This window comes from Panthera uncia, chromosome D1 (assembly GCF_023721935.1).
Source record: "Panthera uncia isolate 11264 chromosome D1, Puncia_PCG_1.0, whole genome shotgun sequence".
Lineage (NCBI taxonomy): Eukaryota > Metazoa > Chordata > Mammalia > Carnivora > Felidae > Panthera > Panthera uncia.
The window spans coordinates 46,598,781-46,622,747 of record NC_064808.1 but is presented as its reverse complement, the minus strand read 5'-3'; the positions used below and the strand labels follow the sequence as shown (position 1 = coordinate 46,622,747).

Sequence of the window (23,967 nt, the reverse complement as noted above, 5' to 3'; positions counted from 1 at the left end):
CCAAAATTTTCTGCCTCTCTTGTAGTTAGGTATGGTTACATACTAGTTCTGGCCAAGGAGACGTAAGTAGAAATCACTGAGCACACTTCTGGGAAAGCTCCTCTTAGGAGGAGGAAGACTCAGCCACATTTTTAATCCTTTTCCCCCTTTTCCCTTCTTTCTGCCTAGAGTAAGAACATGAAGATAAGGGTAACATCCCATAAAGGGAGAAATAAAAAATTAAAGCCTGGGTCTTTAATAAAATCACAAAATTGCTATACTAGCACCAAACCATCTTCCTCTAAACTTATTTTATTTTATAGGGTAGAAAAATACATCTCCACCTCATTTAAGCCACTACTGTTTGGGTTTTCTGTTATTTGAGATTGAATCTAAGTCTAATAAATGCTGATGATAACTAATGGAACTAAATTAAACTTCTGTCCTTGGGAGCAGTGGAAGAATATAATTCACAAAGACACATACAGCCAAGAGTGAAAAGACACACCCAAATGCTGAACACTCAAAGCATAGTTGCCTGAAATAAGAACTTAGGGTTTAAGCTATCTGAGCAAATTTCTTCCTTGCAACTAGACAGAGCATTAACTAAAATGGCATTGCTTTCTCTTCTGGTCAAGGATACTAGAATGCAGCTAAGAACAATATTATTTTTTGAATGTCCTTAAATAAACTCTTTAAGAATTAAATAAATAAATCAGTCACAAGTTTTGATACATGAATTATCAGTATCAAATTGCTAGGCACATTCCATATTTGTACACATTTATCTGGCATGCAATTAAACAGACAGGCTCATTAAACATTTATCAGAAATGGGTAGGCATAGCTTATTTAAAGGTGATGGGTAGGGGCGCCTGGGTGGCTCAGTCAGTTAAGCATCCGATTTCGGCTCAGGTCATGATCTCGCGGTCCGTGAGTTCGAGCCCAGCGTCGGGCTCTGTGCTGACCGCTCAGAGCCTGGAGCCTGTTTCAGATTCTGTGTCTCCCTCTCTCTCTGACCCTCCCCCGTTCATGCTCTGTCTCTCTCTGTCTCAAAAATAAATAAACGTTAAAAAAAAAATTTTAAGGTGATGGGTAGAGGGAAATCAGAGAGAAGGAAATCCAAACTATATGAATTCCACAGATCCAAGAATAACCAGGGACAGTCCTGTTTACTTGCCAGTCTTCCTCCAATCTGATAACTTTCCTTAGACTGTCCCTTTCATCTGTAATTTCTGAAAAACAGCTTTTCCAGATAAGTCTTTAGGCTAGTTTAAGTTCCTCTGAGAGAGCAAATTGCTTCCTGTAGGTTCCCTGAAAATACTAGGAAGTGTATGAAAACAGAGGTTAGCAAAAACAGTGCAGGATAGCCTAAAAAAGCAGATAAGTTCATTGAAGGACAAAGCTAATGTCACGGAGTAGGGTCTAGCAGAAAAAATGAAATCTGATATCCAAGCTTTGGATTTAACTGAGCTAATACATAGTGTCCAGATGAAAGTGAAAAAGCAGGAAATAAACATCTTCAATATGGCCTTTTAAGAGAATCAAAAGGAATTGTAATTACAGTGACAAAACATTTTCAAACACTTTTTCCAACTCCCACTTCCCTAAAGTACATAATAAGACTAACATGATTTAATAATTAAAACTGCACAATTTTCTATACCTTGGTTCTACAAATGTGAGAGAAAAGGAAAGGAAGGAGAATTAAGTCTCCTGGGATTGCTCCAAGAGAAATAAATCCTTTTTATATCACTTTTATCCCAAAATCACAGTATTATTTTGGAAAACATACCCTAATAATGACAACAGTAGTAACAGCTTAACACATAATGATTACTATGAACCACACACTGTTCTAAGCACTTTATGTATATTAATTCATTTGAACCTCATAATGATCCTATGAGGTAAATACTATTTTTATTCCAATTAGAATGATGGGAAAAAGGCACAGTCTTTAAGTAATTTGCTTAAGGTCACAGAATTACTATGTGAAGCCAGAATTAAAACTCAAGCAGTCAAATTCTAGAGTCCATGCTCTTAATCACTCTATCACATTGTCTCTAGGTGTTACAACACCTAAATTCATTTGCAGTCAAACTGGACAGACCTGAAATTATTTCTTCTTTTGCACTATCTTGTCAAGGTACTTCTGTTCTCCCAATCACCCAAATTTGAACCTGTGAGATGAGTTTTGGCACTTAGTGCATTCCATATTCAATTGGTCATCCAACTAAACCCTGTCAATTAAATACCACTCCATTTCCATTCTGAAATCTCAATATGATCTATTGCAAAGCTAGTAAAAAATATTGTCCAAAGATATACCATAATTGGAATTTTTTTTTTTTTTTTTTGAAAAGCAGAAGGCAACTTAAGATCCTAAGCTTACACTGACACAATATAACATTCAGGATTACATGGAACAAGATTCCCATTTTAGTCATGTCAACTAGATTATGTGTCTGAAGTCTCACTCACAGTATAATGTAATGAATAGGATGATAAGATTCAACATTCTGCCCGTATGAGTGTAAGAAAATCCAATTTATTAGAATAAAAATCCTATAGTATTTGTTCTTTTCTTGTTTGTCTTTAAATAATCTCTACACCCAACTTGCAGCTTGAACCTATAACCCCAAGATCAAGAGTCACATGTTCCACCAACTGAGCCAGCCAGGTGTCCTGAGTCCTACAGTATTTGTAATTTTATAACACATCCAAACATTTTAGAACCTCCAATTTTCAAAAAAGAAATGTGAATATGTATTTAACACAAATTTAATGAACAGACTTTTGAGAAAGAAAAAACACAGTATTTCCAAGTACAGTGACAAAAACTGGAATATTAACCTGAATAGGTCAGGTTAATGCTATAAATTTATGGAAAAGAACAAGACCCTTTAAGAAGATACGTATAAGATGATTAAGCTGAATATATATACAAGAGGAAGTTCACCATCACTATAAAAATGCTACTAGTCTGAACATGAAGGCACAGGCCACATCTGTCTTATTTACCATTGTATTCCCAGCACCTAACAAATTATTCAGCACAAAACAGGCACTAAGAAATTACTTACAAATAAATCACCGGAAGTATTCAATATAAGCTAAAGCCAAATGACCACCTGGCAAGAGTTCTATATACAAACTGATTTAACCATCAAAATGGAGTTTGGAATTGGAATTTGATGAGGAAAACAAAAACTGGAATTTGATGAGGAAAACTTTAAGGATTCTATAATATTTTCATCATTATCCCAGATTTTAAATGAGGTCACACTCTAATAGGAAGAACTTGTAGAGAAATGTCTACCAATAACCAGAGGCAGCCTCATAACCTACCAGTCAGTCTCTTTCTGCAAATGTTTACCAAGCAGGAAAAAAAGAAAGAAAGGAAAGGGAATCACTAAACATTAGTGGTATCAAAGGACAAATTAACCATCTATCTATCTATATATATATACACACATACACACACACACACAAATATATATATATATATATATATATATATACTAGATAATTATATTAATCTAAAAAAATGACCAAGTCTATGAATTGTATTAAAAGAATAAATACTTATGTGCTGTATTATGTATATTAATAAATAATAAGTAGCGGTAAATTTCCTGGTATGGTATCAAAAGTACATAGAATCATTTTTCTTCCTTACAAGTCCCAAAATGAAAAGTCCCATATCAGTTAAACAACTGCTCAGTTAATTCAGAAAAACAGAATTTTTATATTTGTACTTACCTTGCTTTAATAATAAATTGTAAATGTGTGATTATCTCTTTACCCTTTTCTTTGCACTTGTAGTAAATACAAATATTTTAGAAAATTTTGTATCATATACAAATAGGTTGTACATTGGGGCACCTGGGTGGCTCAGTTGGTTAGGCGTCCCACTTCAGCTCAGGTCATGATCTCACAGTTCGTGAGTTCGAGCCCCATGTCGGGCTCTGTGCTGGCAGCTCAGAGCCTGAAGCCTGCTTCGGATTCTGTCTGTCTGTCTGTCTCTCTCTCTCTCTCTCTATCCCTACCCCACTTGTGCTCTCTCTCTCTTAGAAATAATAAATGAATAAACTTGAAAAAAATAATTTAAAAACAAAACAAATAGGTTGCACATTAAGTGTATAACCTATTTGATCACAGAAAATTATAATCATGATCATGTACAACTCACATGTCTGAATAATTCTTGGCTACTTAAAGCCAACAAACTAAAGTCCATCACTATTTCATATTAAAGATATTTTCTTTAATAATTTGGTAAGGTTAAAAGTATACAGTTAAAATTTCCTTGGTAATATCTAAATTCTAAAAGCATTTAACCTGGCTTGTTTGCTTTTGCTAGACTATTTCAGCAACAGGTTGCCTTGATTATTTACAAACTAAGGAGCTATCACTCTTCCTGTCACTGCCTTTTTATTTTTTAATAGTGCTTATCACCTCTCACATATTTTATGATTTACCTATTCATTATGGTTAATGCCAGTTTCTCTCCACTAGAGACTTAATTTATAAAAAGACAAGGATTTTATCTGGTTCACTGCTGTATTTTCAACACTCATCTCAAGGCATGACACCTAGTAAGTGCTCAATAAATAAATGAGTGAAATGGAATCCAATTGTAACCAAATTTTTAAAATATCTATACATTTTAAAGCAGAATTCTAGAGAAATGTGCAAACTACTCAAAAATGTTTTTCCTAAGAATTCATAAGACTGCTCTTTAATGATCTTTTTTTTAAAAAAATCACCAGTGTTACTAGAACTGATACACAAATTCAGTGAAGTTACAGAATTAATGTACAGAAGTCTGTTGCATTTCTATACACCAATAATGAAGCAGCAGAAAGAAAAACAAGGAATCTATCCCACTTACAATTGCACCAAAAACCATAAGATACCTAGGAATAAACTTAACTAAGGAGGTAAAAGATTTATATTCTGAAAACTATAGAAAACTTATGAAGGATAGTGAAGATGACAAAAAGAAATGGAAAAACATTCCATGCTTATGGATTGGAAGAGCAAACATTGTTAAAATGTCTATACTACCCCAAATAATCTACAGACTTAATGCAATCCCTATCAAAATAACACCAGCATTATTCACAGAACTATTAACAAACATTCCTAAAATTTGTACTGAGCCACAAAAGACCCTGAATAGCCAAAGCAATCCTGAAAAAGAAAAGCAAAGCTGGAGGCATCATGATTCTGAACTTCAAGCTTTACTACAAAGCTGTAGTCATCAAGACAGTATGGTACTGGCACAATGGACACATAAACCAATGGAACAGAATAGAAATCCCAGAAATGGACCCACAACTACAAGGTCACTAATCTTCGACAAGCCAGGAAGAGTATCCAATAGAAAAAAGACTTTTCAACAAATGGTACTGGGAAAATTGGACAGCAACATGCAGAAGAATAAAATTGGACCACTTTCTTATACCATACACAAGAATAAATTCAAAATGGATGAAAGACCTAAGTGTGAAACAGGAAACCATCAAAATTCTAGAGGAGAATAAAGGCAGCAACCTCTCTAACCTTATCTAGAGCAACTTCTTACTAGTCACGTCTCCCGAGGCAAGGGAACCAAAAGCAAAAATAAATTATTGGGACTTTATCAAGATAAAAAGCTTCTGCACAGCAAAGGAAACAATCAACAAAACTAAAAGGCAACCTTCAGAATGGGAAAAGATGTTTGCAAATGACATATCTGATAAAGAAAGGGTTAGTATCCAAAGTCTATAAAGAACTTCTAAAATTCAACACCTCCCCCCAAAAATAATACAGTTAAAAAATAGGCAGAAGACATGAATAGACATTTTTCCAAAGAAGACATACAGATGGCCAACAGACACATGAAAAGATGCTCAACATTACTCATCATCAAGGAAATACAAATCAAAAATACAATGAGATATCACCTTGAACCTGTCAGAATGATTAAAATTGACAATACAGATTGGGTTGTCGAGCTGGCTCAGTCAGTGGAACACATGACTCTTGATCTGGGAGTTGTAAGTTCGAGCCTCATGCTGGGTGTGGAGATTACTTAAAAATAAAATCTTAAAAAACAAACAAACAAACAAACAAATATAGGAAACAACAGGTGTTGGCCAGGATGTGGATAAAGGGGAACACTCTTACACTGTTGGTGGGAATGCAAACTAGTACAGTCGCTCTGGAAAATAGTATGGAGGTTCCTCAAAAAGTTAAAAATAGAACTACTTTACAATCCAGCAATTGCACTACTAGGTATTTACCCAAAGGATACAAAAATACTGATTCAAAGGGATCAGTACATTGGATACATGCATCCCAATGTTTATAGCAGCACTATCAACAATATCCAAATTATGGAAAGAGCCCAAATGTCCACTGATTGATGAATGGATAAGGAAGATGTGGTATATATAGACAATGGAATATTACTCAGCCATCAAAAAGAATGAAATCTTGCCATTTACACTTATGTGGATGGAGCTAAAGAGTATTATGCTAAGCAAAATAAGTCAGAGAAAAACAAATACCACATGATTTCACTCATGTGGAATTTAAGAAACAAAACAAATGAACATGGGAGGCGGAAAGGCAAATCAAAACCCAGACTCTTAACTATAGAGAACAAACTGAGGGTTGCTGGAGGGGAGTTGGGCAGGGGGATGGGTTAAATGGGTGACAGGTACTATGGCAGGCATTTGTTGTGAGGAACACCGGGTGTTAAATTTAAGTGATACATCACTTGATTCTACACTTGAAACTAATGTTACACTGTATGCTAACAATGAGAATGTAAGTAAAAACTTGAGGAAAAAATCACCTAGAACCTATATTTAAGGTATTAGTTTCTGGACTCCACCTTTTATTCTTTTTTCATGTTTAGAAAATGGTTCTTCACTTTTAGGACTAGCAGCATCACATCATTCTATTTAAAGTAGTCACTGTCACCATTAGGCAACAAGTTGTTCTGTGAAATAAAATTACACATTCTACCTTGGCAGAATGATATTAATATAAGCAAATATACAATGTAAAATTAAAAAGCAATCTTCCAGAAATTTTAAAGAGGCCATATTTAGCCTAAAAGAATCTCTGGTTGATGGAATGAGTGCAAAATATTACTTATGAACAGGGACCTTCCTGTGCCTCTTTTCAATTCAGAACATGTCTCATCCTCTACTCCTCTGGCCTGTAAGGAAGTAAAACATTTAAAACCAGAATCTAGGACTCTACTTTATCTTATGTATCAGTACTGAGAAGTCTCAGGAAAAGCTGTTTCTGCCCAGGAAAGAGCCCAGTGTGCCTCAAACAATAGAAATTACAATTAATTCAGGGGCTCCTGGGTGGCTCAGTCGGTTAGGCGTCTGACATCAGCTCAGGTCATGATCTCACAGTCTGTGAGTTCAAGCCCCGCGTCGGGCTCTGTGCTGCCAGCTCAGAGCCTGGAGCCTGCTTCGGATTCTGTGTCTCCCTCTCTCTCTGACCCTCCCCTGCTCATGCTCTGTCTCTCTCTGTCTCAAAAATAAATAAAAACATTAAAAAATTAATTCATTAAGAAATTACAATTCACAAATTGATAGCACATCTCATACAAGTTTTATATCCGTTTGTTTCTCTTTCCAAAGTACATACCACTGAATTTGAGGAAAGTACTGAAAATATTACTATACCCTAATGAAATCTTTCAGTCAGTTATGCGCCCAGTAGTGGAATCCAACTTTTTCATTAGATTTCACATAATCAAAGTTATTTCCAAATTCACATGTACTATAGGCATTTCTTAAAAATATGAGTCTATCTTTGGAGGAAATAAAAACTGCTAACTCCTTAACACAGATTTGTTGTAACATTAGACTATTCTGATTTCAATGTTAAAACACTTTTCATGTCTTTCTAATGCCAGGTAATCCTTCCTAATTAGAATAAGGCTTATCCTGTTAACTTCTTCATTAAAAAAACAAAACAAAAACAAAAACAAAAAAATCAGTTTCTTCCAACCAACACAAAGAATATTTTATTTCAGTTTTCAAAAAGTTTTAGTAGAGAGTCAAAGAACCAGGATTTTAGTATTATCTCAACCAACAGTTAGGAGCTTTATGACCTTGGGCAAGTTATTAAATCTCTGGATTTCATCATCTTATTTTTAGCATGAATACAGATTAATTTCAGCACTTAAAAAAGTTAACCTACCTAAAACTGTCAGTTTTCTCTTTACCTTTCCAAATCTTGAATTTATATAAATTTTCCCAAATTCTGAAATGATCTGTCTAAATTCCTACATATATTTCAGATTCTGGATATCTGGGTAATTCTGGGCTGAACTTGAAATATTTTTAAGTCAGCCAGAATTTGCTATTTAAAGAAATAGACTTTAAGGACTGATCATCTTTATGATTAATTTATGAAATAATGATCCTATTATTTAAGAAGATGTCAGAATCATTCTTACCATCCCCCTTCATGGACACATCTCAGTACAATCTAAATAGTACGTTATTGCTGACCAAAGTACAAGCTACATAGAAATACTTCCAAATAAGATACATGTATATAATTTCAAGGCATATGTGAAAAGTAAAGCAAGTCTAGTAATGATAAAATTTGCTATAAATTAGTAGAGACAGTCACATCACTGATAGATTTATAAGTGATTAATACGATTTTAGTTCTCAAAGATCAAAAACTTTTCCTAGATAAATCTACTTATATGTGTTTTGTCACCCTATTAATTCTTTCTCCCTAAAATTTTGTATATTGGTGGTATTAGTGATTTTTTATAGACACATGAGTACCACTAGAGGCCACCAAATACTTCACTTTTTAAAAGTGGCACATTTGTAACTATAATTATAAAGAGATGACCGTGCACAGTAATATCCATAACCGAAAGTTCCACAGGAATACTCAAAGCACAAGAGAAACTCAAGCAAAAAATATCTGAACATATTTCATATGATAAGTAAGATGTCTGGATCATAGAAGAACTTAATTAGACCCAGAGCTGAGGGTTGGGGAGATGGATAATACCAAATTACCATTCCTTAAATACCTTTGAAAATAGATTATATGACCTAGGAAATGGATGCTCTCTCTAAATAGCTATTGTCACATATATGTATGTATGTATATATATATACATATATATATATATACATACATATATATATGTCACACATATATATATACATGTATATAGGTATATAATACTAACACAGATAAATAAATCCCCAGAGTTCTGTACTCTTTCTTCCATACCATAAAATCTTTCACATATAATAATGTTTGTATATCTGAAGTTTTATATCTAAATTTGGCTACCATCCATAGCAATTAAAACTTTAATAAAGAAGTTCTATTGTCAAAGTCACCCCACATATTTGAATATACCCAAAATTCTGACTTGAAGAAGAAAACCTGGCTTAGAAGCATAGATAACACCTGGGAAAACTCTGAGTTTCTAGGTGAATTGTTGCATGTCCCCTTATTTCTTTCAGGGTCCTCCTGTTCACTACAGGTAAATAGAAAAAATAGAAGGCTCAAGTAGCAACCAGGTTCTGTAGTTCCAAATAAAATTTATGAAACAAAATTGGAATTCTTGCTATTTGAAGATCTACCTTTTTTGCATACTGATACATTCTTTTTCAAAGGTTTTCAGGTACTCCAGTCATGCTTTTGGTGTTCTATCTAAAGTCTTTCCTTAAACTAAAAGTTGCAAAGATGTTCTCTTAAATTTTCTTTTTAAAACCTTTATAGTTTCAGGGTGCCTGGGTGGCTCAGTAGGTTAAGCATCCAACTCTAGATCTGGTCATGATCTCAGGTCATGATCTCACAGTTTGTGAGTTCAAGCCCTGCATCAGGCCCCACACTGGCAGTGTGGAGCCTGTTTGGGTTTCTCTCTTTCTGCCCCTCCCCAGCTTGCCCTCTCTCTCTTTCAAAGTAAAAAACAAATAAAAACAAACAAACAAAAAAACTTTTACAGTTTCAGCTTATATTTAGTCTATAATCCATTTCAGGTTAATATTTTTGTTTGGCGTGAGGTATGACTAGGATTCAAGTACAGAAGACTGACAGAATAGTAATACCACCACTTCCCAGAGAAAATAAAACACAGAAGGAAGGAAGGAAGGAAGGAAGGAAGGAAGGAAGGAAGGAAGGAAGGGGAAACAGTAATCAAAGCAGTATGGTACTAGCAAGAAAAGAGACTCATAGACCAATGGAACAGAATAGAGAGCCCAGAAATAAATAAACCCATGCTTATATGGTCAATTAATCTATGACAAAGGAGGCAAAAATACACAATGGAGAAAAGACAGTCTCTTCAACAAATGAAGTTGGGAAAACTGGACAGCACAAGAATGAAACTGGACCACTTTCTTTACTTATACTATGTACAATATGACCACTTTCATATACTATGTACTTGTACTATGTACAAAATGAATTAGATTTGAACGTAGGATCTGAAACCATAAAACTCCTTGAAGAAAACATAGGTGGTAAACTCTTTGACATCAGTCCTAGCAATGTTTTGGAGGGACCTGTCTTCTCAGGCAAGAGCAACAATGCTGAAATAAACAAATAGGATTACATCAAACTAAAAAGCTTTGCACAGTGAAGAAAACCATCAACAAAACTAAGAGGGAACCTACTGAATGGGAGAATATTTGCAAATCATATATCTGATTAGAAGTTAATATCCAAAATACTTAAAGAACTTACACAACTTAATACCAAAAAATGACAGAGTACTTGAACATTTTTTCAAAGGAGATATACAGATTGGCAACAGACCCATGAAAAGATGGTCAACATCACTGATCATCAGGGAAATGCAAAACCACAATGAAATATCACCCCACACCTATCAGATTAGCTATTATGAAAAAGACAAAAAAAAAAAAAAATAACCTTGGGGAGGGTGTGGAGAAATGGGAACCCTTGTGCACTGTGGTGGGAACGTAAACTGGTGTAGCATTTGTGGAAAACAGTATGGAGGTTCCTCAAAATATTAAAACTAGAACTATGATATAATCTAGAAATTCTACTTCTGGGTTTTATCCAAAGAAAACAAAAACACCAATTCAAAAAGTTATATGTACCCCTGTGTTCACTGCATTATTATTTACAGTAGCCAAAATATGGAAGCAGCCTAAGTATCCATCAATGATCAACGGATGAATAAAGAAAATGTGATATATAAATATATATACATGAGATATATATACATGATATTATATATATGTAAATGTGAGGTATATTTATCTCAAACCTACGGGTTTGTTCATCAAACTAGCACGACGAAGACTATGTTGCATCTTCTCTGACACCAAAGGTATGTTTTTATTTTTCCAACACCAACTAGGTGTCCAACAATTCAATTCAATTCTGACACTACCCAGAGTTAGTACAGACCCCACAGGTCAGTCAAGGGCTCAGGGCTCAGCTTCAGAAGACTGTCCTCACTTCAGACACTAGTTGTAAACTGGTGTCTAATCTTAACCACACTTCTGAATGCAGGGGCTTACACTACCACCCGCCTGAGGTTCGAGAATTTGCTAGAAAAACAGAACTCAGGAAAATCATTTTACTTATGTTTACCAGTTTATTATAAAGGATACAACTCAGGAACAACCAAACAGAAGAAGAATACAAGGCAAAGTATGGAGAAGGGGGACCAACAAAGCCTCCATACCTTCTCTAAACACACTACCTTCCCACCACATCAATGTGTTCACCAATTCAGAAGATCTCTGAACCCTTTGGTTTAGGTGTTTTTATAGTAACTTCCATTAGGTAGGCGTGACTGATTAATTAAATCATTGGCTGTTGGTTATTGAACTCAGTCTCCAGCCTCTCTCCTCTCCCCAGTGGGGCTGAAATTTCCAACCCTCTAATTACAAGGTTGGTTCCTCTCATAGACCAGCCCCTTCCTGAAGCAATCCAGGGTCCACTAAACCAATCAGCTATCTCATTAGCATACAAAGGCAATAAATTCCAAGGATTTCAGGAGCTCTGTGCCAGGAACTGAGACAAAGACTAAATATTTACTTTTTATTATACCACAAACACTGAATTAGTGATGTCCAAAATAAAATGGTCACAGAGAATTCAGATAAGGGAAAAGATGTTCGAATTCAGCAAGAATGCTATGGCAGAGAAAAGCTAGTTGTTCACTAAATCTGTTTCACTTTTCCCCTTGGCATACATCTAGGCTTTATTTGCCAAACTCCCATTATAGTTAACTGGGTCCATATAACTGACTTCCGTTAAGTAAAATGAAGCGATATATACTGCCTCCCAGGCCTATCCCATAAAATCCAGCCTTACTATCTTCCATGCTTTCTCTTACTACTCTGTCAACTGAATGGTGATACCCAAGATGACCCTGAGAACCACACTCTGAAGATATCCCACACTCCCATCTATTCCACTGCCATTAATTAGACTTTATGCAAGTAAGAAGAGAAAAAAATTCTACCATGCTATCCACTAAAATCTCAAGGTTTATCTATCATAACAACTAGTATGGATTAAGGAATATATTCATGAATTAAGAAATATATTCGTGAGTTAAGAAAATGTTAAAAACTTCAATTGTGATTTCAGAATGGAGAAGACATACACTATACTTCAGAATAAATCCTTGGGATGTGGGTAAGACTGGTATATGAGTTGAGAGTGGATGGTAAGAAATCATAATATTATAATAATTATAATATGTCATATTATAGTTTATTGAAGTATTAATAGACAACCACCTGATAACATCCCTGTAGGAAAAATATTATTATCAGAAAGGGTAAATTCACTTTGCTCAAGGTTTTAAAATTCTTGATACTATATTATTTCCACTGCACCACACGTCTCTTAGAAAAATGGAGACAGCAAATGAAGGAGAATCATTTCAAACATTTTATGATGAAGAAGAAACAGGATAAAAGCCAAAAGAGATGAAGTAAAGTTTTTTTTTTTTTAGTACTAACCATACTTGAGATCAATGGAAACAGAAGAGTAGAAAAAGGAACTGGAAGTTAAGAAGAGTAGAGTAACCCACAGGGTGATACAACAATACATGACAGATGAGTAGCAGTATTCCTTGTAGTAATGAGGTCCAGGCTATTTGCAAACAATGTGAATTTGTAGTAGGTTAGGCCTGTGTAGATCCACATCTTCCTCAGGAAGTTCTCTATGGCCTCAAAGCATCAAGTATGGGAGAACCTGAGCATGGCAAGAAAACCTTGTCCTATGGTGGTTCTGAGAGTAGTACTCTAATAGCAGACCATACAGACTGGGTCAGTGAAAGATTCTTTACCATAACTGAGATTACCAATACATTAGTAAAATAAAGAGAATTATAAGTAAATGAAAGTCTAGTACTATTATGGGATAACAAACCACTTAAGTGAGCATGGAGGAATGTGAGAATAACATTAAGACTGAATATCCTCTGTTTCAGAGATGTTGAGAGAATCTAACAGCAGATGCATGCTCTACACTACATCATGTTCCAACCTGAAATATGGTTTTATTACTTCAAAGAGACAACTGTCTGGGAATAGGAAACAAAATGTGAGTTCAAACCACCACTTACCAGCTTAACTTCCATTTATATCTACTTGCTTTGTCATGAACTAACTTTAAAAGTCCTGTTTGTAGTCCTTAGCATGTTTTAAAAGCCATATATATCTTCAGAGGTGCCTGGCTGGCTCAGTTGGTTAAGCATGTGCCTCTTGATTTCAGCCTGGGTCATGATATTGCAATTGGTGGGACAAGCCCCGCGTCAGCAGATGCGCTGGCTGCGCAGAGCCCACTTGGGATTCTCTCTCTCCCTCTCTGCCCCTCCCCAACTTGCACTTGCTCTCTCTTGTGGGAAATCAAATAGCTATGTCCTGGGTTAGAAGGTTATATGGAACGCATTGAAAGCAGAACTCTCCTTTCTGGCTTTGCTGAAAACAGCGAGGCAGTATCTAGTTAATGTGTATACACAGGTTGGGTCCTGCCCGTGCTCATGAATCCCTTAGACCATGTTATGTTATCTATGGAATATCTTATCTTGTTCTCCACCCTGCTTTCTGCACTGCTCTTTTGTAGTCTTGGCAATGCCTTTTCTGCACACTTCCTATATGTTCTTACTGGCATGTAGCCCACTGATGTATTGTGCAATGTTTCCCTGAATGTATACTTAATAAATACCGAAGTTTGAGAGCAGCTTGGGAGACTTCCCTTAGCCTCCTTCTCACCTCTCTTGACTTGCATGAAGTCTTGAGTAATCCTTTCTGCTGTCCTCAGTTTTGCTAGACAAAGCCAAAAGCCGAACCCACACTATCTCTCAAAATAAATAAAACTTTTTAAAAAGCCATGTCTTTATACTTCACAGCAGTATTTTTATGTTTTCAGCATCAACTCTACACAAAATCAAAAATCCTTCCACATATTCTGGATACCACCTTTCAACTGAATTCATCACCAAGCGCTCTATGTCAGCACAGTGGCTTGGGACACTACCCACAGTATCTTTCATAAGTATCGTTTACAATCATATATATATATATATATATATATATATATTTTTATATATATATATTTTTTTTTTTTTTTTTTTTTAGCTGCCTTTGTGTATTTCTCAAATCTCTCTGGCTGGAAAATCATCCTGCCCTTCTTTATTCTAAATAATTATACAGCTGGCTTTTTATACTTACATGCAGAAACCTACATTTTTTTCCTATTGTCCCAGATTTCATCTTCTTAGCTAATAGCCTATAATTCCAGCGCTTTAAAATCTTCATGAGCCCTGGAATACCTGTCTAGCTCAGTCGGTGGAGCATGCGACTCTTGATCTCAGGGTCATCAGTTCAAACCCCATGTTGGGTGCAGAGATTACTTAAAAAGGACTAAATAAAATAAAATATTTGTGAGCCCTGATTCCATCATCCAACATGTACACTACCTTTCTCATTCTCCTTTCATGCATACTCCTCTACAAAGGAGGGCGAATACTCTCTTCTATCCTTTCTACACTCAGTTCCCTGACTATACAGTATTTATATCTAGGTCAAATGGACAACTACTATCCTGTATGTTGTGTTCAGTGCATTCTAAACAGCTTAAAGAATTAAAGCATTACATAGTACTTATATCTACTTCTCTGACCACAAATAGCATCCTATACTAAGGTTAATTCTCCTATGTTAAAACTGCAGATTGTTGCATACACAACAATCCTCTTCTCTCCAATCTATACTTACAATTACAGAAAACTAGATTCATATTGAAGGTAGTCAAATCACTAGTCTATATTTTAATAACTGAACTAATTTTTTTTACCAATATGAAACTTAAAATTCTAACTAAATATCTATTACTCTTTTACTCAAGCCACATTTTTCTATCACAGTACTTTATTCTTCTAAAAAAATTAGATAGCTCAGGTGCCTGGGTGGCTCAGTTGGTTAAGCATCCAACTTCGGCTTGGGTCATGATCTCACAGTTCATGGGTTTGAGCCCCATGTCAGGCTCTGTGCTGACAGCTTGGAGCCTGGAGCCTACTTCAGATTCTGTGTCTCCCTCTCTCTCTGCCTCTTCCCAGCTCGGGCTTTGTCTCTCTGTCTCACTCTCAAAAATAAATAAACATTAAAAAAAATTTTTTTTAATTAGATAGCTCTACAAATGCCTTGGTGCAGGCATTCCCTAGTAAAGAATATGACAAATTTTGTGAATAATAGTACAAAAGGATTCACTTCTGAGACAGGGCATCTTTAAAAAGATGTAGTGCCAAAACAATACTATTTTGCTGATGTCCAAACCCTAGCCAATAAAAACATTTGTTCCCATAATCAGAAATAGATCGTTGGCCATAGAATGCCTCTGCAAAACAATTCTTAAATTTTCTTTGAAATACTGTCACTAAAATTAACTGAAATTTTATTTATATGACTGTCTGTGGTTTCCATGTATGCCTAAAAAGCACAAGAAAAAGATAAAAATATCCCAGAATTGGAAAAGCAGTCATTATGTTTGGTTTAGCTTATTTTCATATTTTTATTTTTAAAATCCATTCAAATTAGAGTCCAGCATTTCTCAATAGAAGAAAAGGGGGGAAAAAGGGCAAATTCTTTACATAAAAACAGAAAGAACAAATTCAGCATCCTCTAAATTAAATTTAGGTTTTGACTTATTAGTGAATGGATATCTAAAATCCTTTCCCACAGTCAAAAAGTTTAGTCTTCAGGTAAACACAATAATTTGTCATTTAGATTTATATACAACAAATATATGCTGTCTGGAGAGGAGAGGTAGCAATAGAAAATAATTTCAGTATAATGTTGTGCTCTGAACCCAGACTTGTCCTCCAGCAAAATAAATATGTAAAGTTGGTTTCTATCCAACACAGCATTCTTTTAACATTTCTGAACCTCAGTTCTTCAAAATTATAGAACCCTGTTTTCAGATCCTGCATTTACACTAAAATACAAATGCTAACCACAGTCTAAAGCATCACTCTCAGAATATTCTCAGATTTTGGCCGAGACTGAGTCAGTATTTCATGTGGTAATGGACTTAAAGCCTAGCTCTGCTGCATTTTAGCTGTTAGAGCCTAGGGAAACTGTTTAAACTTCCTAATCCTCAGTTTACTTATATTTAAATTAGATATACTACCATCAATCATCCAATTTATGTGAGTTAATCATAGTCTATCAATCCTATACAACTGTAGATATTAACATTAATGTTACATGCTAAAAGTTGTTCCATTACTTTGGAAGGGCTAACATTTTTGGAAAAGGGTCACTATCACCCTGAAATCAACTGACCACTTAGGGACTGAGCCAGATCATTTTCAATTGGAAAAAATTTTATCAGGCCTATATGTGGTCTTGATGCTACAGGAGTTACATTAGATTACACAGTATTTCACAGTTATTCAAGTTATTGCTATTTAGATGCAGAATGTCTCTAATACATCAAGCATAGCAAAAAGCAATAAATAATAAAAGGACAAGAAAAATTTAAGTTAACAATTCTGTTTTTAAAATGGGCTTTAATAGATGTTAGGTAAACAAATTTATTTTGTACCTGACAAAGCACAATAGACATTAGAGTATTGGAATTGCTATCAATGATGAAAAAATTAAAAAGGAAAAAAAATTTCCAGTGTAATTCAACAGATCAAATATTCTTTAACTATTAACCCATCAAAAAAAAATCTTGAAATGCTTTGCTAAGAATCAGCCAAGACGTCATCTGGGAAACTGTTAGGTAAGGAAAAGATCTAACTCTTAGCACCTCTACTTCACCAGTCAGCAGCGCATGATTCTACTTATCATTAGAGATACACTGGTAGCACTTGAACATGGGAGTGTCTGTCACACAAAGGAAAAATACCATTTACTAGGTAATGAACTCAGTATGTGTCTCTCCCTCACTACTGGAAAAACATCAGAAACATCACAGTATCCATTTCCCTGGCTTTCAGAACACAAAAACAATCCCGTCCCAGTCATAGCTAATAGCTCCAATAATGTCTGTTGTTCTTGAAACTTATGATGGTGGTTTACTGTTCACACTGTCAAACTGATATAACTGATATAGTTTATATCCGTCCACACTTTGATGTGAGGAATGGTAAGAACTCCCAAAAGAGTTCTCGATGGTCCCTAGCACTAAAATTTTCCAGTTTCAGTCACCACTAAAAGGAATGCTGAAGCAGAGCTTAAAGGTTTTAATAGTGCAAATACCTGGTTATTCACACCATAAGGCCAGTTACAAGTATTTGTAGGCATGTGGAGGAGAAGAGAAAGGAATACAAGGGCCTCCCCAAAAAGTTACTTTTCCTTAGATCCTCACATTCTTTACCCATTTTTTCAATACAAAACTTCAAGACTTGCCCTTTCTGTGTGTCTACAGAACCTACAGCCCTCTTTGTATAGCTGTAAAAATCAAAATTAAACACTCAGCAATGTATCTTTTATCCTCTATAAACAGAAATGGACAGCCATTAGCTAGAATGAGAAAATGCACAATTTTCAACATCAGTTTTATTCCTAATGGATATTTCTGACCCATGATAGTAAGAGAATGAACAATTCTGCTGAGGGAGTTGGGGGAGGAAGAGGAGATGCTGTAAGATGGCAAACAAACATTAACAATGACGACAACAACAATCATCACCGTCATTATCAATAAGCTACTTCATTTACTAAGTAAGCTACTTCCACTTACTTTATGGAAGCCATTGTTCTCAGCATTTTGTATATTTTTCCCATTTTATCTTTACAACACCCTAGGAGATTAGTATTGCATTATCCTCATTTTATAGATGAAGATGCTGCTGCTCAAAGAAATGAAGTAACTCGTCTAAAGTCACACCATACACCTGGGGATTTCAACCTAGGTAGTCTCCTCCAGAGCCTTCACTCTTCACTATCAAATCATACCAAATGTTCTCTCAACAAGAACTACTTTAAAGAATACTTCTTGGGGCACCTGGGTGGCTCAGTCAGTTAAGCATCCAACTTTGGCTCACGACATGATCTGATGACACGTGGGTTTGAGCCCTGTGTCGGGCTCTGTGCTAACAGTTCAGCGCCCGGAGCCTGCTTCACATTCTGTGTCTCCCTTGCTTTCTGCTCCTCCCCTGCTCATGTTCTCTCTCTCTCTCTCTCTCTCTCTCTCTCTCTCTCTCAAAAATAAATAAAAATAAATAAATAAAACATTTTTAAAAAAAGAACACTTCTCATATGTGTGTATGTATATGTATTCAATCACACAATATAGATATATACATACACACACCTGCACATACACCCACACTCCACTATGTCTGACAACAAAACTTTATAGCCATATTGCCAAATACTTTAGTGGTCATCTTTCTAGTCCCTCATTTACCACCATAGATACATCATCAGATAGAATGTCCTGGCCATCAAAATTATGCTCAATTATTAAATCCCTTTAAAATAGCTGACAAAAATAAAGATGTTGAATTGCACTACTATAAAGCAATCTGCAGACTGTGTAGCTAAAAAGAATTCAGATTTGTGATTTCAAGAGCAAACTAAACATGACTGGTGATCATTAAACCAATCTTTGGGGTGGGGGGGTGTGGGGAGTTCTGTTTTTGTTTAGTTTTCACCAAAACAATAACCTGAAATTTTTCAGACAAAAATATAATAAGTATTTGTTTAATGCCACACTATCACTGAAGCTACTAGGCTAAAATTTTGACTAAAGAAGCAGAGTAATTTCTCAGCTTCCATGTACATAAAGATCATTAATTTCATCTTTAATATTAGAGAGAAGCTTACATGGGAAAAGAAGAGCAAAACAGGTATTTCAGAATCAATATATTCAAAAGTTACTGGACTTGAGGGCAAGGGGATTATTTCTAGTAATATGTTGCAGTTAAATCACCAAATTATTTAACAGTAACTATAACATAAATATACCATAAATGTAACATAAAAAGAAAAGTATCATAAAAGTACAATAAAGCAACACCAACTTACCAATTCAATTCCCTGTGGAAAAGGAGTATCATCCCAGTCCTTCTGTGGAAATCTTTGGATTATTTTCCCCAGACCTGCTCCTGACCCTATTAATAAAATCAAAGTGAATTAGCTATATGGTACCAAAAAATCTTAATACTCATTATATTAATCCTTATTTCTAAATGAATATTTGTTGAATAAATCGATATATTAAATGTTCTCAAGTTTTACAGGGTATAAAAGTATTTACCTTCTAAACATAATACTGAAATAACAAGCAATCCCTATCCTATAGATTCTCAAAAGAGTGACATATATGAAAAGCTAAGAAAAATAAACAGAGATATTGGAATCTAGTAGAGCCTCTACTATATTATGGGAGAACTATCCCTGTTCCCAGTAAGGAAAGCAATCTTAATAGTATCTCTAAAACAAAAACAAAAACAAAAACACAAAAAAACTCCTCTAGGGAGACCAAGTAATCTTAAGTAACAAATGAAATGGTACTGTTAGCACTAAGTTTCAGTTATGGGATATATAAATATAAACACTATTACAGGTAAAATATAGATTTTTTGAGTGGGCTGAGAACTTGCAAATGTCTAAGCAGGGTTTCTCAACATCAGCACTATTGACATTTTGGGCAGGATAATCCTTTGTTGTGTGTTGGGGGCAGGGAAGGCCTGTCCTGTGTACTGTAGGATATTTAGTTTACCAGCATCCTTAGTCTCAAATCACTATCACCACCATCACCACCAAGTCATTACAACCAAAAACATCTCGAGACATTGCCAAATGTCTTGGGGGGAGGAGGCAAAATTATGTTGAAAACCACCCGCCTATAAGATCATTGTTGTTACACAATTATCCTATGATTCTAAATAATGGATCAACTTATAATTCAACACTGGAGATATAATCTGTGAGTAACTTAGGGATAGAAAGTACACATTAGATCTAAGTTGCTTTTTGCTCTACTTTTTAAAGATCTTCAGGTGCTTGCATATTTTACATGTTGTCCCAGTTCACTTTGAAGTAAAAGCAACATTCTGATTATTTATACACCTAACTTAAGGGAGCCTTTAATACCTGATTCAATTTGTTATTTTTTAAAACAATTATCTACTATCATCTCTCACCCTCTCCCAGTGAATTCAAGTTTCCCCTTGGCCCTCACCCAGAGAGTTCAATAGCTCCATGGCCAAATTTTTTATCTTTAAGAGATAAATAAAAGTTAAATTCATTTAACTGAACAGCTTAGTACTGTGTTCTAAAAATGAGGTCACATTTGAAAAAGGCAAAATGAAAACATTCTCAATTAAATAAACAACTGCTGCAGTACAGTAACTCCTCATATATCCATCATTATAGGGGAATGAAGGATTTCATGAAAGGTAAACTAAATTAAAAGTGGTTTATCACAAGCACTCATTTTTTCAAAATCCACCTCAAACATGACCACTTCTGACATCGCAAGCAGACCTAATTCACCAAATTGTTAAGTCCTGGAGATACACATATGAAAAAGACATGGTCCCTATCCTCAAGACACTCATAATTAATAGGAGAAACAGGCAAATAAACTGATAATGAGTATAGTGTGGTAAGTACGAAGGCAGAAGGGAACCTAACTCACTGTAGCAGAGACCACTATGGAAAACTTTCTAGAAGAAAGGAGAGCAAGCTTTTTCTTTCTTTCAGCACCATCTTTGTATCCCCAAGCACAGAGTACATTGAATGCCTGGCACTCAGTTCATACTGAGCTAAATGTTTATTTTAATAAATTTGTCAATACTGACAACTGTTTTAAGCTCATATCTCCCTGTCTTTTCAAAGAGAAATAAATGCATGTTATATATCTAATCATATTTAACAAGGTGTCCATACACTGTTTATTCAGTTCTGAGAGTGATAGCTAATGTACATTAGGCTCAAGAAATATTTTATCATTCTAATTTTTACTAATTATAGAAATAAAAAATGGTAACTGCAGAAAAATTTTTAAATACATAAAAATATAGAGAAAGTACCCATAATCCCACAGGTGGAAACAATTACTGTTAATATTTTAGACTATTTTATCTCAGATTATTTTAGACACGTGTATATTTTTCTACAGAATTGGGATCTTACTAAAACCTAGCTTTATCTATTCATTTATTACTTGATATTTTACAATGAGCCTTTGATGTTAAACATATTTTCTACTTCCCTGTTATTATAAATAATGCTATAAAAAGCAGTTTTCTATATAAAACTTTACCTTCATCTCCCTTTTCCCCAGAAAAATTCTTAGATATACAACTACTGGGTCAAAGAGAATGAAAAATTTTCAAACTAACACAAAGCCATAGGGCCCACCAGAAAGATATTCAACAGTCTTTTTACACTCAGTAAATTCTTTTTTTTTAACTTAATTTTATTTTTTTTATTTAAGAGAGAGTGAGAGAGCACAAATAGGGGAAAGGGGCACAGGCAGAGAGAGAGAGAATCTTAAGCAGGCTCTACACTCAGCACAGAGCCCAACACAGGGCTCAGTCCCACAACCCTGGGATCACGACCTGAGCCGAAATCAAGAGTTGGATGCCCAACCAACTAAGCCTCTCAGGTGCCTCCATTCTGTAAATTCTTTAGGAATAAGACTGGCATTTTCACTACATTCTTAGCAACAATTGTTATTTTAAAAATTTGTTTTAATTACTGCCAATTTGAGAGATTAAAAGTTCTTCTTTGGGGATACCTGGGTGGCTCAGTCAGTTAAGCATCCAACTTCAGCTCAGGTCATGATCTCATGGCTTATGAATTCAAGCCCCACATCAGGCTCTGTGCTGACAGCTTAGAGCCCGGAGCCTGCTTCGGATTCTGTGTCTCCCTCTCTCTCTGCCCCTCCCCCACTCATGCTTCATCTCTCTGTCTCTCAAAAATAAACATTAAAAAAAATTTTTAATAAAAAATAAACAAATAAAAAGTTCTTCTTTGGCAGCAGCATAACTTTCAAAAGTTCTCCAAAAGCAACATTATTTACTGATTTTATTTTTTTTTAATGTTTATTTTTGAGGGAAAGAGACAGAGAGTGAGTGGGGGAGGGGCAGAGAGAGAGAGGGAGACACAGAATGCGAAGCAGGCTCCAGGCTCTGAGCTGTCAGCACAGAGCCCGATGCGGGGGCTCAAACTCACAGGCCGAAAGATCGTGACCTGATCCCAAGTCAGATGCGCAACCAACTGAGCCACCCAGGGGCCCCTATTTACTGATTTTAAAATTATATGCATGATATAACATGAAAGCTCAGTTTGAAATACTGATATAACATTTCTAAATGCACACAGAAATACGACTTGTGAGTGCAATGACTTTCAGTTATATGGTAATGTTATTTGAACTGGAAATAAGGTTAGAAAATGACAATAAAAATGGTAAAATAGGGGCCCCTGGGTGGCTCAGTCGGTTAAGCATCTGACTTCGGCTCAGGTCATGATCTCAAGGTTTGTGGACTGGGCTCTGTGCTGACAGCTCAGAGCTTGGAGCCTGCTTCGGATTCTGTGTGTCCCTCTCTCTCTCTCTCTCTCTCACTCTTTCTTTCTCTCTGCCCCTCCCCCGTGCATGTGCATGCACACGCTCTCTCTCTCAAAAATGAATAAACATTTTTAAAAATTTTAAAAGAAAATGGTAAAATAAGATTTCACTATAAATAAAATGTGGAAAGAGCTATGATAATTTGGTTTCCAAATATCACATATATAAATTGCTGCAACGACCAGCTTTTGAGGAACTTATGAAAGTACCATACCAAAAGTAAATAAACATTTTCTGAATCTTGCTTCTTGATTTTTAAGCATTTAGTCTGAATATTTAGACTCCTTTTCTAATTTATGTATTTTATCTGACACTTATTCTTTTAGGCAATACTAATTATATTTAAGAATGCTGAGAAGATGGCATTTTACACTGAGGAATAAGCCATAGTGAGGGAAGAGTGTTCTAGAGTAGATGTCCACTGTGGATTGATCCTTATATCCAGAAGTGAAGTATGCCGTATCAATCAGAGTCGTTGTGGAAGCAGCTCTTATTTGCACCACGTATTAAATGGCAGACAAAATTGTGACTGTCCACTGCACTGTCCACTGCTAAACTGGCAAAGGGGGGGGGGGGAGTTATTAATCAGTGCCTTCAAGTTTTCTTCCCAGTCCCTACTCTCCTACTCTATCATAAAATTAAGAATTATGATGACTAGGGGCACCTGGATGGCTCAGCCAGGTAAGTGTCCAATTCTTTATTTCAGCTCAGGTCATGACCCCACAGTCGTGAGATCGAGCCCCACATCAGGTTCACGCTAGGTGTGGAGCCTGCTTAGGATTCTCTCTCCCTCTGCCCTTCCCCTGCTCACATGCATAACCTCTCTCTCTCTTGCTCTCTCTCTCAAAAGAAGAAGAAGAAGAAGAAGAAGAAGAAGAAGAAGAAGAAGAAGAA

The 23,967-nt window shown here is 35.5% G+C and overlaps 1 protein-coding gene across 3 annotated transcripts in view; it reads right to left on the bottom strand.

Moving 5' to 3' along the window:
* The window catches only part of SBF2 (SET binding factor 2), a 478,944-nt gene that overhangs the window by 360,949 nt on the left and 94,028 nt on the right, over positions 1-23,967 (bottom strand). For all 3 annotated transcript variants that reach the window (XM_049650241.1, XM_049650223.1, XM_049650233.1), the window contains exon 2: positions 19,518-19,603. In XM_049650241.1, the coding sequence (XP_049506198.1) occupies positions 19,518-19,603 (86 nt within the window). The remainder of the gene's footprint in view (positions 1-19,517; positions 19,604-23,967) is intronic.